Raw genomic sequence first — 19552 nt, 5'->3', positions numbered from 1 at the left:
TCATTTCTAAAACTTGCACAGTAATTGGGAACTTTCTCCAAACCGCATCGGTGCTGTTCTAGGAATTGAAAAGATCATTATCCGTGACTATAAACAAAACTGGCTATGCTTCAGTGCTTAAAGTGTTTTCAGAGGTGCTCACTAGGGATTGTAAAGACTTGAACTACAGTATCCTTGTGTACCAAATCAGCATCTTTTATTGATGCATTAAATACACACTTAAAACACCTATAACTTTATTTCCAACAAAAAATGCTGCAGTGAGCCATCCATCTCTGTTGTAATATTTAGCTCTATAGTGAAAAGGCTCTAGGGAGCCATAAAAACCAATCTAGCTACCAACCATTGCTACCTACAGCTTACAAATACAAAGTCACAGGGCCTGATTTATTACAGCTTTCCAAGGCTGGAGAGGATACACTTTTATCAGTGAAGCTGGGTGATCCAGCAAACCTGGAATGCATTTCTTCTATTTGCTAGCAACTGTGTTGAATCCTGGACCAGGCCCATTCCCTGTTTGCTGGATCGCCCAGCTTCACTGATGAAAGTGTATCCTCTCCAGCCTTGGAAAACTTTAATAAATCAGACCCACATTGTAAACAAAAAAGCCTGTACATTGCCAGCAGCTGCAAAGTTAGACCCTTGCTCCATGTGAAGAAGTAGCTGTATGTAGAAATCTGGAATACCCCCATCACCACCAGTTAAATATGACTATAGCTCTGCAATTTCCAAATCTCACGCTCCCTGCTAATTGAAAAAAACTGGCATGGAATTCTTCAGATCTCTTTAGTGAGACCACTTTTTCCCCACAGAAAAGGGGTCTTATTTTGCAGCATGGAAGCAGGAGACAAGTAATTTTGCAATATACTTAGAAAATTTGGACTTGGGCTTTACATTGGTGTGCTTTAATCTTTTTACCACTCAATTTTCCCTCTGCATATACACAACTTTTTCTTTACTTTCCTGCTTTGCAGTTGAGCAATGACTTTTGGCTTCAATGGGGATTCTTTGCTAACCAGAAATGAAGATGGAGGTTAAGAGTTAACATTTAATTGGCTGTTTTCTTGTATTCCACATCAGTAGATAATAAAGTCGGGATAAGGAGTTTGGCTTTAGGAAAGCTCAGTTGCACAAATTATTTGTAATGTATTGGATTGATTGGCAGTGCAATGTCTGGCACGTATAATTAGCCATGTGCTAAGCTATGACTGTTAGCCCAGTTTTTGAATTCTATAGCATAATAGTTGCAATTAATTTAAAATGACTTCTTTTATTGGATGCACTTTGCAGTATAGTCTTTAAATTGGCTATAGGGATTGCGTAGGAATCTCTTACATTGTGCTGTTCCTTTTCAAACATCTGCAGCGTCTTTTTTTTTTCTTTATTCCTTCCACATCAATGAAACCCATTGTGAATAGATGCTCCTGACATTGAGTCTCACAGTCTAATGTTTGGGAGAAGTTTTAAAATTACCTTCTGGATTTTTACTTTACACCTTAGTGGTAGATGGTCCCCATTGTACTTCATTCTTTCAGAAAATCTGCTTTGATTATGGTTCGCTGATATGACTTTATATAGGGAGTCATTGCTTGGTCCCAGCTCTCATGCCTCATTATTGGTATACCAATAGGATTGGCAACCCCATGGACTGGCGATACAGTGTAAGCGGAGTGGTTTAAAGTCAAGGTAGTCCCTGAGTGAAGGACATCTGAGATACGGATGACTCCTAGATACTTCCCTGCTACTTCCCTGCTCATTGGAGTGCAGGACAGAGGCTGTTCTGCAAGCTCTTGTAACTCTTTAATGACCTTTAATGACCAAGCAAACTCTGCAGTTGTTTCTTTTTGCATATCAAAGCTCAGCTTGCTCCAGAAGTTAATATATGTCTAGGCTACATAAAGTTTTTTTTTTTTTTTTGCTTTATTTGTGATTAACTCACAGTGAGGATTTTATACAGTAACTGACACCACACTGCCTAATAATATGTTGAGACAAACATCTGTCCTAATTGCATTTATTAAAATACTGTACATGTTCCAACTTACATACAAATTCAACCTAAGAACAAACCTACGGTCCCTATCTTGTATGTAACCCGGGGACTGCCTGTATATTTGTGCAGCCACCTTTTTGAAAGCTCCTGGGAAGATACCTGGAGGTACCTAGAGATGGTTATTCCATTCCAGAGATGGTTAACTATGGTTGCTCTAACTGCAGGTGTAAGTAAAGCAAACCAGTGCTTAGCCTATGATAAAAAAAACAGTTCTTTTCCTCCTTTGACATAGCTATCTGGTGATTGACCAAAGCTATTACATAGGAGTGGAGAGCTCTCAACCTGGTGTAAGCACCAACTAGTGCACTGTACTTTCCAATTAGTATTGCTTTCTCTGTGCCATTTTAATGACCAAACCTTTGTTTTCACATATTTTTTGCAATATGAAAACATGTTCCTTTCCTTTGAGAAACACTTGATAAAATACTGATTTGAAATAGACCATCAGGCAGGTGGCCAATTGACACAGTTGAAATACATTCAGGACTTCTTCTTATGGATGTTTTTTTATTTGCATTTTTCTCGGTCATGTAGCCTCTCATGGTTGATGCATTTTGAACTAATTTTAGAATGCCTGCGTGTGTTTTAAGTGGTGTTTTAAACACTTTTTTCATGTTTTCTTTCTTGGGAGAACAAATGTTGTTTATCTACTTCCAAACTTCACCCACGTCCTGTTCAAGGCCACCAAAGCTCTAGATCCCACTCCAATACTAGTATCCACTTTTCATAACCACCTATAAAATGTTACGAGATGCCTACTGGGGTACTCGGTAAGCAGTAACCAGACCATAAATCGGCCCATAGATCATAGATCTGCTAAGGGTTTGTAATTCTCCGCCACCACTCTTGTGATCAGAACTCAATATATCCTTTTGCATACCTAAATACACTGCAGCCTTTTTTTCACAGAGGCCTTTATTGCTTGATCTTCCCTGTTGAAGGGCTTGGTTGAGCCTGCTGTGAAGTGGGCAACGAATAAGTACCTGCACATTAACATCATCCCCACCATCCAAGACATGTAAAAGAAGCTGTTTAGAGACTCACTAAGACAATGTTTCTCAACCTTTATAACATGGAGGAACTCTTGAAATAACTTTCAGGTCTTCAGGAACTCCAGTCTATATTAACTATATCCACAGTACATTAGTGTGGTGATCAGTGGGAGAAATTGGGAAGAATATTACCCTTACAGATACCCAAAAAAAAAATTGGTGTCACTTAAACTGCCCTTTTAGCCACATATCACTTGTAGAACCCCTATCAACCTGTGAAGGAACCCTGGTTTGAGAAACAATGCACTACATAGGTTGTTGTAGTACAACTGTAGAGTATGTATTGATTTCGGTTATTCTATTTGGCACACGTTGCTATGTATATGTCTTCCCCAGTTATCCTTTCCATCATATAATTACTATCAGGATTACGTGTTCTACCCTCAGTCAGCTGACTGCTCTTCTTGTACTCTCTCCTATTGATTCCTGTGACGTTTTATTTGTGACCTTGCCGTCCTCTATCTTCCTTTGCAGGATGTGTGCTCTTTCAGTATTGTAATCACTTTTAGTGTCCCAGTGTGTGTTAGGCTTGTAGGACTCATATGTATTAGTATTGATTGTGTGCTTTATCTGTATTCACTTCGCATGTTTCATGTTGGGAAATAATCCCTTTCTGTATCCTTTACAATCCTCCAATGCTTTAGGTCTATGTAGCTCTTTGTTCAGAATACCAAAGATGTTCATTCAATATTAAACACAAACTACTCTTGGGCCCCCCTATCATTCAGATACATGTGTGTATGCTGTGATATATGTATTCACAGCTGTGGCTATCTATCTCTGTTTGACTGTATTACTTTGCTTTTTCTGTGTTGTTTATAATAACCCTTGGGTACATACAAGTTTCCTGGAACTCGTGTTTTATGGAGAACACAGCAGCTTTTTACTTCACATCCAATTCCTATTTAGTTTCTGCAGCTTCCATGGCATATATCTAAACCTAAGAACAAAAAGGTAATGATATAATACAGCTTACCAGTCCTTGAATGTCGCCAGAAACAATAGTAACACATTTCTGTTGTATAGTAACAAGGTTCACTCATTGCATTGTATTTGTTAAAGAAGCAACATTGCCATTCTAAGGCTGGACTGCTGTGCTCCCCCTTTTCCACATGTTGGGCTTGCTTTGTGATGTCTTGGCATGTAGGAAATAAAGCTTGCCAGTTCAATTATGGAGCTACCCCATACAGGTTGACACACCAGATGTAGCAAGGTATGCATGACATTAAACCAAAAAACAGCTTTACTTTCCAAGAGCCCCCCCGAATTCTTCTTATTTCCAGCTTGAAAGAACCAGCGGGGCCACCATCTTCTTCCTTCTTCTGCTCAGATGTGGCATTGGGTAATGTTTCCTGAAAACTCATGCCTGAGATTGGCACTGTTTTTTTTTTCATTTTTTACATTCCGGGAAAGCCCCTCCAGCACAAGCCCAATCTCAGACCAAAGCCTTTGGGATCCCAGCAGGCTCTCGGTTTCCCATTTCGTTAACGCTGCGGGCGTAAAGACTGAAGGGAAGAGGTCCTCCCCTTTAAATGAAAAATAAACGGTATTACAAATAATGTTTAAAACATATTTATGACTATATAAAAGGGTCATCCACCCATGCTTTAATATAAATAATAATATAATATTAATATAAATAGACCTTGCTGAAAAGAATGGATTTTCAGAAATCCCTTAAATAAACATCTGATGCACTAACCTGCAGGAAACACAATTGGCTTCTTGTTATGTAAACTGTTGTGGGGGGCATCACTTCCAGAATTCAGCAATATTGAGGATCAGACAAGGTAAACCGGTCACTTTGCTTACTTTTGCTTATATATTTTCTATCCAGTTAAAATTGGCCTCAGTTCCGGAAGTTTGCAGATTTTGGCTGTAGTCATAAACCCTTTCTAGGAAATAAAAGGATTTGTAATCCTTTATAAGCTGTGGAGGAGTTTGACAGACAAGGTTTGTACAATGTTATTAAAACGACAAGCCATCACAGTACGAGTCTTGCTAAAATATATATAAAGACCTATTAACAAAAAATGTACTGATAGCACGTTTTTTAAAGTAGGGCAATGGGACGGCATCCATATTTCTAATTATTTCGTTGTTGCTGGTTTCAGTATTTTCTGAATCTCTGACCCAGAAGAAACATTCTTCAAAATGGAGTCAGAATTCCTGGTGTGCAGCCTTGTTCTTGCCTAATCACTAAAACATACTGGTCACGTATGGAGAATTGTTTTCACCATTTTGGCTTATTCAAAGAGATGGACTAATGCACAGTCACTGTTAAGCAATGCAAAGCTGGAATCGGCAAATATAACCGCCCCCTATGTACATAAAGATCCAAACCTGCAATGGATTTCTTAAAAATCATTGTATTCAATCTTGGACCAGATCTATTCCAGGATTGTTGGATCATCTAGGTTCGTCCATGATAATGTATCTTCTCCAGTCTTGAAGAGCTTTGGTAAATGAGGCCCAATGTGTTAAACATTTATACATTTATGAGATATTGTGGTGTCCCAAAATGATCTGCGGCTAAAATGTTGAATATGTACAGGTGGCCCTCAATGTCCATGGTGATCCACCATATTGGATTGTTATTGACCATTAGTTTTTTACTCTTTTAATTGCAAGAATGCAGTAGGGTGTCTCATGCAAAGTCTTCCATCTCCATAGAACATGGTATAGAGCTAAGCTTCACATCTATAGAGCCATCATTCCTAAACTGTCATCCGAAACGATGATGAACAATGTATTGGGCGACAGTGATTGAAACTGTGGTTTATAAGAAAGAAAATGGGAAAAGACTGTACATTCCCTGTAATGAATGAATGTTTGTGTTGGTGAAAGCCTGTCTTTTAGTGGTAAAATAATGAATAGATGGTCTGGTAAAGCTGGACACTGCAGTTCCCCTGCTATGGCTGAGATCTAGCAAAGTTTATACAGCCTTGTTCTGTAATCATAATCTGACTGCAACCCTCCCATTGTGTTAAGACAAAATACTCTTATACAATTGTGTCTTATTTGCCTGCTTATTAGTTCATCATTTATTCATAAAGCACCAGACAAATTCTCTACTCAGGTCCGCTGCTCTTAGCGGTGGCATATTTATAATCACAGAGAATGCAGAAAACTTTCATTAACGGTGCCAGTCATGACTCAGAGCAGTCAAAGTACATTGCAAAGCACATAAATACTTATATAAATGTGACATTCACCAAACATTCACTCCAGGTGACTCAATCACTGTATTTTGAAATACATGCTTCAGCGAGATACACCTTTATAAATATATAATAGTGTAGTTAGCGACGGGTGGCAGGGTGTGGAAGATCGCAGAATGAAGATTGTGCCATATCGATGGCTTATTGCAGAAATTAGTCTGTAAAAAGGAAAGAAATCTTCATCAGGTCATATAATGACAGTGAAAGTTTATACCAGAACAGTGGATGTGCTTCTAATAGACTACAGCAGCCATTTTTTTAAACCAGGGTGATCCAAAAGTTACCAGGGGTTGCTTAATCTGTGGCTGATTGTTCTCCCAATCAATACCTGCATGGTTTTGGGGCCACACCACTGGTGGGACCAGTTGCTTGGCTCCAATGGTGTTTTTAGGGATCTAAAGGCCACCAATGTAAGGGGCATTCTTTCCTTTGTCCACCATAGTGCTGGAGGGGTCATTCTGCTGTTTACATTGGTCAGACTTAAAAACCAGTTAAACCTTTAAAACAACAGTAGATTTCTAGAAAAGAGAGACCATACAGGTGTAATGGCATATGTACTGTAACTGCCATTGAAATATTGTATATGTTGAATAATTACAAACTACAGCGTATATGCCATTACATATAATTTCCCTCATGGGCAGTTTCTCTTTACTATATATCTTTTGTAGCAGGGATGTAATGGCTCACAATATTGATATGTAAGATATTTGATTGGCTTTCCTCTCCTGTTGATTTCAAAGGCTCTGCCCTTATATAATATAATTGTAAAGACGCACATTCTAAAATGATCAAATAATAGCCACAGTATATATATAAAATCAAAGTAGTGGATAGAATATCTGTTTTTTAAGAAAAATGTGCTTGTACACTGGGCTGCAGCCATTTTCTTTCATTTTATATTAGGCTGGAGGGGGAGTCAATCAGATATGATCATTTGACAGCCAAAGTCGGAAGAACAATAGATTTCAGATTATATTTCCCAGCCTCCCCGCCTTACAGTAGGTGTATCTGTATCTGCACGAGGAGAAGAATGACTTGTGGGGCAGCGGTCGCCAACCTTTTCGGACCTCACGGACCACTAAATTCATAAATTGAAATCCCACAGACCATTGATATGATTTTTTTTTTTAAAAAAGATAAATACATTTGTAAAATAATGATTTTCCTAATGGTGCCCGATGGGGACTGTGGAGGTTCTGATTCATTGATCAGCTCAAGTGAAGTATTACTATTGTTACTATTATCATTAGTTGCATTAACTTTGGTATTAATATAGAAATAAAATATTTGTTGGCTTTTTCTCACTCATTATGAAATGATAGTTATCAAAGTCAAACTATTTGATGCCAATAAATATAACAGTTAAAGAAAATACACAGTTAAGGTCATACTTACCTAAAAGATCATCTGAGAAATAAACAAATAAAATAAAACAATCAGATAGGAATCGGTATTTGCGGAGCCGGGTGACTGTTGTAATGGTGGAAACAATACTGAAGCGTACGGCTTGGCAACGGTCTCCTCTTACAACTTAACACTACACTGACGTCACGCTGCGCCTCCCATGTTTTTCCGTCTCTAGTACAGTTTATAAATTTAGTGCAATATAAAGGCAAATATTGTCATTCAGAATATAAGAATTTATTAGAATACTTTTGTTTTATTCGTAATAAAACATAAAAATTGCAAATAATGTCCAAGTTTTTCTGTGGACCACCAAAATATTCTCGCCAACCACCAGTGGTCCACGAACCACTGGTTGGTGACCACTGTTGTAGGGGGTTAGCAACTGTAGGTCAATCTGTTAAGGGCATTAGAGGTTTTTTTTTTTATAAGTTAATTTATTTGTTAAGTTTATGCTTACATAAAACTATGTACACTCTGTTGTGTGTAAAGTTGGGACCATTATTTGGGCTGTAATGAACGGTTTCCCATTACCATTCTACATTCAGAGTCAGATTGAAGAATTCAGACAGCTGAAGGATGCCTTGAAAAGAATGACTAGTTCTAAAGACGGGGGTACCGGTTCACAAAATCAACATTCCCAGCCCTTTACAAAGGTAAGTGGATGCTTTTTTCCCCTGATATTGGCTTTACTACCATGCAGCACACGGATACATATGTAACAGATCACAGAAAGGTTCAGATGCAATAACGTAAAGATACCTGCTATGTTGTATGGGTGATCTAAAGAAACAAAAAAGCAAATCACTACCCTCTTTTCACTAAAAGCTCGGTAACCTGATTAATATGGCCCTCAGGTCTTTTTTTTCTTTTGGTTTGTACTAAGGGAGGGACTCATTTTCAATGCCGATATCTCATACTACTGGTATGAATGCTGCCGGTAGTGCCAGTGAAAAAATTATAAAGTGCTCAAAACTGACCTTTTGAGTCCCTGTAAATCATCCCCCCAATTGAAGTTTTTGTTTGAGGTTCAGCAATAAATTAAACCTTGTAGTAGGAAGCAGGTGGTTTTTCTTTGTCTGTGAAGGTTTGGGAATGGCAGGTTTGCACTGAATTCAAATGATTGGCTTCTTGTGTCCAATGAGCTACATAAATGAGATGAAACTTTCCTAATAGGATTGCGGAGTGACAAAAAAAAAACTGATAAAGGCTTTAACATCAAGCTAAGAGAACAATGTTGGCTGGGGTTGGACTTTAAAGTAAACTTTTGCCATGTAGGGCAAAGCAACCAAATAATTTGCTTTCTTAGTTTAAGTGTTTGGCTCCTGGGACAAAGGAGAAACAAACTCTATTGTCACCCCATGTGCCTGAATGGGCAAATATCTGTACTAATACATTGAAAAGAGGGTAGTGGATCACGTGCCCCTTTCCCCAAATGACACACAGAGGTTCATGGTTAAAATAAACACACAGGTTCACTTGATGTCAACATAACCATTGACAGAATTCCGGCGTATTTACCTAAGAACAAGCCCAGTTGAATGTTACTAGGAATGCAACATGGAGAAACCGCTGGTAAAATACCTATAACATTTTTTTAGGGCACAAAAAGAGAAATAGTAAAGACATTGTGCAAAAAAGCATAACCTTAGTATCCTAGCACTCTAAGATAGGATTATACATTGATACATAGTCTTCCTCTAGGTTAAAAATGAATATTTTATTTAATCTTCTTATAATTTGAATTATTCAATATATACATACTTGGTAACAATTAAGAGGCAAGGCATGCCGTTCGACTGTCATGGTCTACAGTTACAAAGAATAAATGTTGTTAGACAACCCATATCATTTTTTTATTTTATTTTTTAAAGAAAATACTAATAAGCAAGGACATTTTATTTATGAAAGTGTAGTGAGTGTGTACTGAAACTGCACATTAATAAAAAAGTCTTTCTCTTTCCTTTTTATTTTTCCTCCTGATGAATTGTATTATGTGTTGCAGACTGTTAATATTTTATGAAGTCATCTGCAGTGTGTTTTGGCTTGGCTCTAGGCTGAATATCTAGGTGAATATCTAGGTCTTATTTGTAATACAAAGACAAGGTGAGCTGAGCTGGAGGCACAGTGACAGTTGTGTAGACCAGATGTGATAGCCGGAGTGTCTAAACTGCTCTCCTAACAGTATTCTGCCCCCTAACTCATGCCTTCCATGGAATATGAACAAACCTTTGGGTCAGGGGCCCCAGATCTCTCTGGGAAAAGACAGCAGGGAAAAAAACATCCCTGGAGGAGCAGCCCAACCAGTAAAAGAGGCTTTCTGGGCCAAGCTTGCATCACAGAGTGATTCTGTGCTTCATAGGTACAATACCAGCTATGTAGGGAAGTTAAGCAGGAAAGTTAACAGTTTTCAAGGTCAGAAGGAGGTAAAGTGGATGCTTCTAACACTAAAGACATTTGTTTCCTTTTACATTCACACAGATACAGGTAGTCCCCGAGTTAAGGACATCCGATATACGGACGACTCCTAGATACCAATGGGGCTTCCCTGCTCGTTCATGTGCAGGACAGAGGCTTGATGGGGGGGAGCGGGTGGCTCGCATGACTTGCAAAAGAAATCTTTTGTCCTTCTGCAACATCTCGTAACTCTTTAATGACCAAGACAAACTCTGCAGTTGTTTCTTTTTGCATATCAAAGCACAGCTTGCTCCAGAAGTTAAAGAATGTCCAGGCTCCATAAAGTTTTTTTTTTGCTTTGTTTGTGATTAACTCACAGTGAGGATTTTATACAGTAACTGACACCACACTGCCTAATAATATGTTGAGACAAACATCTGTCCTAATTGCATTTATTAAAATAATTTACTCGTTCCGACTCACATACAAATTCAACTTAAGAACAAACCTACAGTCCCTATCTCGTATGTAACTCGGGGACTACCTGTATGTCCCTTGTAAAATGAATAGCAAGTGACTGTTGGCACCAGAATGATTTATTAAGCATCACTCTGCCTTAAGATAAAACACACATAGCTGTGTAATGGGTTGTTTTATGTACAAGCATTAACAGAATCAAAGATACAATGTCACCTTGGTCATGCAGATCATGTTGACGATGTCTTTAGAATGGAGCCCGGATCTCATATGCTTGCCTTACTTATATTCCCTTGAAACTCTTGTGCTGCAATAAGACACTTTGGCAACCTACTCTGGTCATAGGACAGTGCCTGGGCCTAGGGATTTTTAGTGTTCTTTTTATGTGTACACAACACTTTATACATTTTAAACTTTGCCTTACCTTCAGCCTTGCACAATTGTACAGGGTCATCTACTAGACTGAAATTGCTTACGATGACTTCACTGCATTCTAAGCAGTCTACATGAGGCGGTGTTCTTGGATGGTTAGTGACCTACATACAACACTCTCCTGGTTTCTTCCACCAGCTGTGGTCTTTCTGCATTGCATAAGGAAGCAAAAAATTACAATGATGACATTACTGGGTCTAAAAGTATGTTGATGGGGGCAAAAAATAAAAAAAAGCAAACCAGGCACAACAACTAAAGAATGTTGGCACAGCTACTTAATATTCCAACATTGGAAAATAAAATGTTCATTTATGGTAATATGACTGTTTTAGTTTTATGTTTTTTTTGGTTTATTTTTAAAACCCAAATCCTGGAAATTTGGAAGGGTCAGTAAACATCCACCTTTCATATTCTTGTGTCTAAGGGATAAACATGTGAGAAGAAATCTCCCTTTCGGGATTGCAGAGTAATGAAAAACATTTTCATGTCAATCTAAATAGAAAATGTTGGCTGTAATTTAGTTTTAAAGTAAACTTAGGCTTTTTCCATGCAGGGCAATGCAAGTCACTAAAACCATGACATGGGGTGGGACTCTGGTCTTAACACATATGACAGCATATACCTGTACGGAGACATGGTATAAAGGGTCTCCTGCCCTCCATCCCAACTTACACACATGGGGTCATGGTTAAAAAAGAATGTACATGTTTACTTGAAGTCCATATAATCATTGACAGGACCCAGGCACATTTAAATGTGGCTTCTAAGCTGATAATATTTGGAGACATGTGTCATAGATTATTTATTACCTGCTGTACAGAAAACCGGTTGTATTTCGGCTTTGGCGCTGACTTCCCGCTGCTTTTACATTTTGCAGGATGAGAAACCAGCTGTGTCACCACATGTCCAGCAGCCACCCCAGCACCCAGCTGTCCTCAAAGGAGCCCCACCTGACCCGCCAGGAGCTGCGGATAAAAAAACACCCACCGTGAATGTTCTAGTTGCCAAAGAAAAAGTGCCGGTTCACAGGTGTGTGGCTAAGAGCTATTTTTCTATTTCTCCCTTCCTAATCCTTTATCCTTATTGCTGTGACTCAAGTCTGCATGCTGATTAATCCCTTTTTAGTTTGCTCTATCACATACTGAATTGATTTGTGGCTTTACCAACTCTGAAACACCCAGCAGCAAACACGACTGCTTTAATAGCTTTTGTTTTCCTTGTAATACAAAAAATGTACATAGCAAGAAGTGAATACCTTGTAACAATGGTTCTTAATGGTGCACAATGGTGTACAATGGTGGCCCAGGGCTTCATATCTCCATCCAATTCTACCTTGGTAGTTGTTGCGGTCATGTAATAGGGAAATTATATATTTTTATTTTAATCTAATCCTTAATTGAGCTGTAATTTGAGATTTATGGCAGGACTATATTGCTCATATAAATACTGCTGGTGGTCTTTGATTGCTAAAGGCCTTCAGGCAGTGGTGGACACAGCCAACAGTTGACCCCTGTGCAGAACTAACTTGGGCACCTGCAGGGGCCACTGTTAGCTGATGTGGGTCTGGGTCCTATGTGCTGTGGCACACTTCGCACTTCCCTATGCCTTCCGTTATCTGTGAAGATTACCATTGCTGACATTTAGGGTCTGACTTAATAAAGCAGTCAATACTGGAGGAGATAAACTATCATGGGTGATCCAGCAAACCTGGAATGGTCCAGGACTGAAAAAATGTGCCAACTAATAGCAAATTATGTTTAAGAAAATCCATTCTAGGTTTGCTGGATCACCAATGTTCTCCATGTAAATTCTCTCTTCTTGAGTCTTGGAGAACTTTAACCCCCCCTAGCGGTATTCCTGAGGGTGACTCGGGGTGGATTTTCCAGGCCACAAGTGGTAATCCCGAGTCACACTCGGGGTCGCTTTAAACTTAAAAAAAAACCCTGCCGCGAAGTGCAGAGACAATCTCCTTGGGTTTCCTGCTGACGTCAGTGTGGGTGGGAGGAGCAGTGGGAAATTCAAATAATTTTGTATTTGATTCAATACAAAATACCTGTATTGAGTCCAATACAAAGACGTTTTCAAATAATATCTAACTATATTATATATATATATTATACAAGCTACCTTACAGTTATTTTACATGTTTAACTTTTTTTTTGACAGATTTTTTTTTTATTTAAAGTTTATTAATAAATATATTGAATATTGGATATATTTTGGTGAGTTATGCCTAAAAATTATAGCCACCAATGTAAAATAAATTTCCATGCAAAAAAAAAATGGAACGCTTTTTGAATGGAAATTTAAACAGAATTAGAATGCTAGGGGGGGTTACTATAGGGATTTTCACAGGGCCCCATGAAACAATGGAGAAGTGAGTATAGGCAGTGACAGTGGACAAGGAAAAAATGCTGATTGAGATTCCACAATGCTACATTACCAAATTGATTTAATGATTCTTTTTCTTCCCCCCCTGTGTAAAGGGCTATTTTCTTTCCCAGCATTATAGCTCCACATTTAGTCATTCAAGATGAGTTGTAGTTTAACTGTTCTTCAGAGTTCCCATATTAACTGAAGGTGAAAAAACACTTGAAAGTCTATGGTTTCCTTATTTAAGAAAGGTCTTTTTGTGGGAATGCTTTTGGTGGCTTCCACACTGCAAAGTTCTAATCTAATCCCACCAGACCAGTACTTCAGTGTTCTTATCCAGATACCACTGTAGTGCTCCAATTCACATCAATCTCTTACATCGATCATCAGAAGATCCCTACTTATGGTGCAGTGAATGAACTCCTAAAACATACTCCCTGTATGTTCTTGCATTCTGTGGCAAACCTAAAACTTGACATATATAGGGGGAAAATACTCAAATTAAAAAAGTTGAGGCTTCAGGACATAAGTAGGGGATCTCGCTAAGGAAAACTAGGTTTGTAGATCTAAGCAGTATGAAAGTGTAATTATTGTGAAAAAATGTGAAGCTTATTAGGCTAAAAATGTTTTAAGGCTTATTAGAACAAATATATTTTAGAGGAATTACATCAGGGTGAGTCAATAAACAAGAATAATCTGTGTGTTCTAGATCAGATTTATTATTAGCATGTACCAACAAGCCACAATTTCTATAACAAGCAAAAGATGTTTACAATCCAGAGATCGAGACATAATCTGCCCCTGTGACCCACTGCATTTGGAACATGCAGTCCAGTTTTGGGCACCAGTCTACATAAAGGATGTAGAGGCTTGGAGGAGCTCAGCTATGAAGAAAGATTTGCTAAACTAAACCTATTTATTTATAGATATAATTACAAATGTATAAATAGTTAAATGGTCCACATACAGAACTGGCTGCAAAGGTATTTACTTTACGTTTTTGCCAAGGACAAGGAGGCACGCTTTGCATCCAGAGGAAAAGAGATTTAATCTTCACAATTGGAAGAGATTCTTTACAGTTACGGCTGTGAAAATATGAACTAGATTTTCCTGAGATTTAAGTTTGGCACTTTCTTTGGATTGTTTTAGGAAAAAGCTTGATGCATTTCTGGGTTTCTGCATGTGACTGGGTATTAAATTGTATAAGTAGTAACATTAGTGGTGGTTTATCTAGGGAAATATCCAATTTGTTTAGGGCAGAGGTCACCAAACTCCGGCCTTTAGGCCAGATACAGCCTAGCCGGTAGTTTGTTCTGTCCTAATGCCGGCCAGCAACCCGCGGCTTCAGAGCCTCCTCTTGCTGTGGCTCCCTGAAGGGAATTCCCTCTGAAGGGAATGTTCCCTATTTACTCCGGCGGGGAAAGTGTTAACACCGGCTGGGTTAAATAGGGAAGATTCCCTCTCCTCCGTATGCATTGCGGAGGGGAGGGAATTCCCTTCAGGGGGCGTTCCTGGTGGGGGGCAGAGCTTTTAGGGCGGGACTCAAGAGAGAGTCCGGCCTGGTGTGCTCCTGCCCACCCCTGAAATGGCCTAGTGGCCAACAAATTTGATGACTCCTGGTTTAGGGGAAGAAATTTTTTTTTTTCCTGTCTGAGCAAATTGAACCATGTTTTTTTTTTATAGTTTTTAACTTTCCTCTGGATTAAAGTTTATGGTTCCGAGTATGCAGAATTTCTAATAAGTATATTTTTTCCTATGGATTGGGACTTTTTTTTTTCAACATGACCAATCATGTAACCTTGACACTAGAATAAAGTATGTAACAAAAGATTTTATTTTATGTGGAGGATTTAATGTTAGCTTAAGTCATGTTATTACAGCATCCATGAGTTAGTCTTATATGCAAGTGTATGGAAAGGATAATTATCCCCTCCTGGAACCCATTTAGGCTTTGCTTGGCCCAGCAATAATAAGATGGTTAGCGAGGCATTTCTCCACTAGAGATGATTTGTGGCTTTTTGTGGTTGGCCAACTTGCTTCATAGAGAGATGTTAAAACTTGCATTGAAGTCTTACTGATGAAGAGTATTGCTCCTCTTTGTTTAGGCTTCCCAACGGTTGAATTATTGTCAGAGAACAAATCTATAGGCAAGTTCTCCTGGCTCGTAGATCTGTAGAGACCCATCCCGGTGCTTTTGCATGCTGGTGAATCTGTGCCAAGAACAGTAATGAAAAGGTTTTTTTCCTTGTTATTGTTGACACAGCAGGAGTGTCAACAAAAGCTTTCATTAAGCCCATTTTAATTGAAGAGCTTAAGACTGAAGATCACTATATTTTCTTCTCCCTCTTAATTATTAGGCATTGGAGGACTTTTACTGTGGGGTAGCATTAATGCTTAAAGGAAACCTTCAGTGATCTGACTTGAAAAGAGATATGTAATTAGGGAAGTCTCATACCTGACTCAATGTATTGAGACAAGAAGCATTTTTAGGAGGATGCTGTCCTACATATACCTGTATAGGTGGTAAATTTCTTTTGCCCATAAAGGTCACTTCATGACCTCGAGCTAAGGAGTCCCAATATTCTGAACTTCCAATCCAATGATGAGATCGTGGTAGGACCTACAATTTAGATGGATTTGATCCAATACCCTGAGCTAAGGATTCCCAACATTTTGAATTCCTAATCTATCGATAAGATCTTGGCAGGACCTACAATTAAGATGAGTTTGATACCATGACTTTCAGCTGAAGAATCCAAACATTCTGAACTCCTAATCCTATTTTAAGATCCTAGTTGGACCTACGATTTGATCCCATGAACTGAAATGGACTGACCTGGACCTGAGCTGGACTCCCAACATTTTAAACTCCCAAAATATGATCAGATCTTGTTAGGATCTAAAATTTCAAGGGGTTTGATCGCATGACCTTGAGATGAAGACTCCAAACATTTTAAACTCCCAAACCATTGGTAGGTTGGAAATTAGAAACACCTTACATATGTAACTTAAGCCACTCAATTTAGTACAAGTAAATACCAAACACAAATAATTAGAATGACAAAGTAACCTTTTTTATTTAATTTTATGAGAGATGATGGGTTTTAGAGATAGCAGTTCTGATGTCCACGTCAGGAAGATCCTGACATGCAGTATTGCTAGGATTTGTAAATCCCAGGATAGGCATGCAATTTTTTTGGCAAACATAGCTCCAGTATATGTATTTTAACAGTGCATTTACCTGGCATTTAGCTTGAATTAAATAAAAAAATATTTATTCTCAAGAGTAAAGGCAGTTTAATTCAAATCCAGTAAAGGTCTATATAAAGAAATAGAGTGAAAAGTTTGGATGGATGAGCAGGGCACACTGTTCTCTCGCTGGGGAGTGGAATCTGTAAAGCAATATTTCCTGACACTTTTAGTTTTTCAGGGAACCCTTGCCTATAAATACTATACCCATAAATACTATATCCCCAGCTCACAGTACATTAGTGTGGTGGTTGGTGGACAAAGTCTATTACTGGCCAGTGGAAGAATGCCACCATTACAGTGTGCCAAAAAGATCATTGGTTATGCTCTAAACCAACCAGTGATGGAGCCCTCTGAGGAAACGGGTTTGTATTTTATTGCACATTTTATTGATTGCAACAGCATCACAGGCATGAGATTTGGCTGAAAAAGAATACTTTTTTCTGGATACTTATACCTGTTTTTTTTTTTTATTTTTTCTGCTCCAAAACAGTCGGCAAAACATTGTTAGCAAAGTGAACGTGAAGATGACTAAAGAAGAGGATAGCAACAAAATCAATGCCAATGTAGCTGCTGGAAAGATGGAGGATGGGGCAATGCATCATGGCTACCTGAGACGAAGTGTTGACAAGGAGGTGAAAATGGGTAAGTTTCATGGAGCATCTGTCAATCCTATTATTTATTGGTTGGGTTATTCATTATTTTACGGTAGGTTGAGTTATTTTACTGTACTAGAGCTATATTCCTTCACATGTTTTATTGTGGCTACAACGTCTTTATATACAGCTGTTTGCTGGTTAAGGGAGATTGGAATGTTAGTTATTCCTGCAAGTACTTATTTGCTTTATTAAATCTTAGACATGCTTGGTTGACCCTCTGCACATTGCATTAAAACAGAGATTCTTCATGTGCATATATGTAATAACGCATTAAAGCTGGCCAAGTTCGTCTTCTCAAGGCCAGTTGCTACTCAAATTTTTATAAAGTCAAGCATATACATTAATCGATTTTGTAAAGCAAACAGACACAATTAGAGGAAATCATTAGAAAAAGGTAGTGTCCACAGAGGGAAGCATCTGATGTATTTTGAATGCGTATTCCAATCTATTGGAACCATGAGATTGCCAGAAGTATGGTAACCTGTATAGTGGTGTTCAGAAGGTTGATTTAAAATCTAGAGCATAACCAAAATATTTCTATCTTGCAACTGGGTACCCCAGCTATTTATTTTAGATTATGAAGATTGCATTGGGTTAGGCTGGACACCATTACTTTTCACTGTACCAGCAGGTGCTCAGAGCTAGTTATGGGAAGAAGAAGAAGCCATCCTGATATTTAACTTTCCCATAACCTTGAACTTTGGGCAGAATTGCTTAAGCTGCCCAAACAGAAAACATTTTTTTCTGTTTGCGCAGCTCTGAAAAAAAAATATAATCTACTTGTCCTGCTATGTCAGATCTCTGGCACCTGTTGCCAAGCCTCCAAATTTTGATTTACTAAGACTACAAGAAAGCAAGCTGGCACTTAAGGTTTAATCAGCGGCGGAATGCTTTGCATCTTTTATGGGAAACTTCACTCTTGCTTAGCATATCACCACTTATGCTCTTTAGCTGCTTCTAACAATTTTACATTTTCAAGTACAAAGATGAATTTAGGGCAATGTCTGCAGGAAGTCACCAAGCTCTTCTACAAAGATAACTTCAAGTACTATATTTCAAGTGTCATCCTTTTTTATGCTTCTTCGTTACACCAAATTATAGTTATAGGGCCTCGTTTTTTTTATCAGATTACCCATGTTAACAATAACAAAAACAAAGTCTTGTCATTTTAAGGCTTCTTATAGGAACATCAAAATATACGACTTCTAATCTGGTTATTTAGGAAGGGTTTCCAATTGGATGTAGTTAAATCCTGAAAGTGCCTAGCCTGATGATTAGAATTGTAATTTAAAAGAAGATAGAGACAGACAGGCTACTTTTAGGCAATGTGATGTTTGTGTTTATTTGAGTGATCAAACTCATGTGGCCCTGATTCTAACAAAGACCAACTAGTCTAAACCAAGTGATAACACAATATATGTGAATACAAAATAACAAATAAAAATATATTTTTCTCAAAGACTTTTTATTTGTACAATATTTTCTTGTTTCTATTTTAAGATGGAAGTGTCTCAACGTGCCCGACACATTTTGCCTTTTGGCTTCCTCAGGGGACCATTGAGATCAAAACTATACATAAGTAATAAAACAAATAAATATCAATAGGTATACATATATACACAAAAGAGCAATTGTCTAAAAATATATTGAATACATCTACTTTTAAGATCATATTGTACAAATGTATATGGGGAACAGCTGAATCGGTACATCCCTAGAAGATTCAGCTAGAATAAGAAAAATCAGAAAATCGAAAAATCAGATAGCAGATGTCAAAGTATGTTTAATAATTAGGTGGAGATAATTGGTGTAGGGCTACTCACCATGAAGTCCTGATTCGATTTTCAAGGAAGCCAAAAGGCAAAACTCGTCGGGCATGTTGAGACACCTCTGTTTTTAAAAAAGAAACAAGAAAATATTCTACAAATAACAAGTCAAACATTCTTTTTATTTGTTATTTTGTATTCACATATTTTGTGTTATCACTTGGTTTAGACTAGTTTGCCTACATTGCCTAAAAAAAGCCTGGCTATCTCTATCTTCTCTTGATTACATCCAAATATAGTAAACCTTATTGAATATTTTTACCCACAATGCCCCAATCTTATATATATATATATATGAAAATGGGGCATTGCAACTTCATGAATCTGGTTCGTGGGTGAGACAGGGCATTGTGATATCCTACTGAATACTTGTTAGGAGTGGCAGCCTGGTATGATGACAGATCAG

General features: G+C 38.1%; 1 protein-coding gene across 2 annotated transcripts in view; it reads left to right on the top strand.

Moving 5' to 3' along the window:
* LOC140341302 (Golgi integral membrane protein 4-like) overlaps positions 1 to 19552 on the top strand; it is an 82014-nt gene that overhangs the window by 41108 nt on the left and 21354 nt on the right. For both annotated transcript variants that reach the window (XM_072426944.1, XM_072426942.1), the window contains exons 7-9: positions 8282 to 8389; positions 11917 to 12068; positions 17155 to 17306. In XM_072426944.1, the coding sequence (XP_072283045.1) occupies positions 8282 to 8389; positions 11917 to 12068; positions 17155 to 17306 (412 nt within the window). The remainder of the gene's footprint in view (positions 1 to 8281; positions 8390 to 11916; positions 12069 to 17154; positions 17307 to 19552) is intronic.

This window comes from Pyxicephalus adspersus, chromosome 11 (genome assembly GCF_032062135.1).
Source record: "Pyxicephalus adspersus chromosome 11, UCB_Pads_2.0, whole genome shotgun sequence".
NCBI classification, from domain to species: domain Eukaryota; kingdom Metazoa; phylum Chordata; class Amphibia; order Anura; family Pyxicephalidae; genus Pyxicephalus; species Pyxicephalus adspersus.
This window is presented reverse-complemented; position numbering and strand designations above follow the sequence as displayed.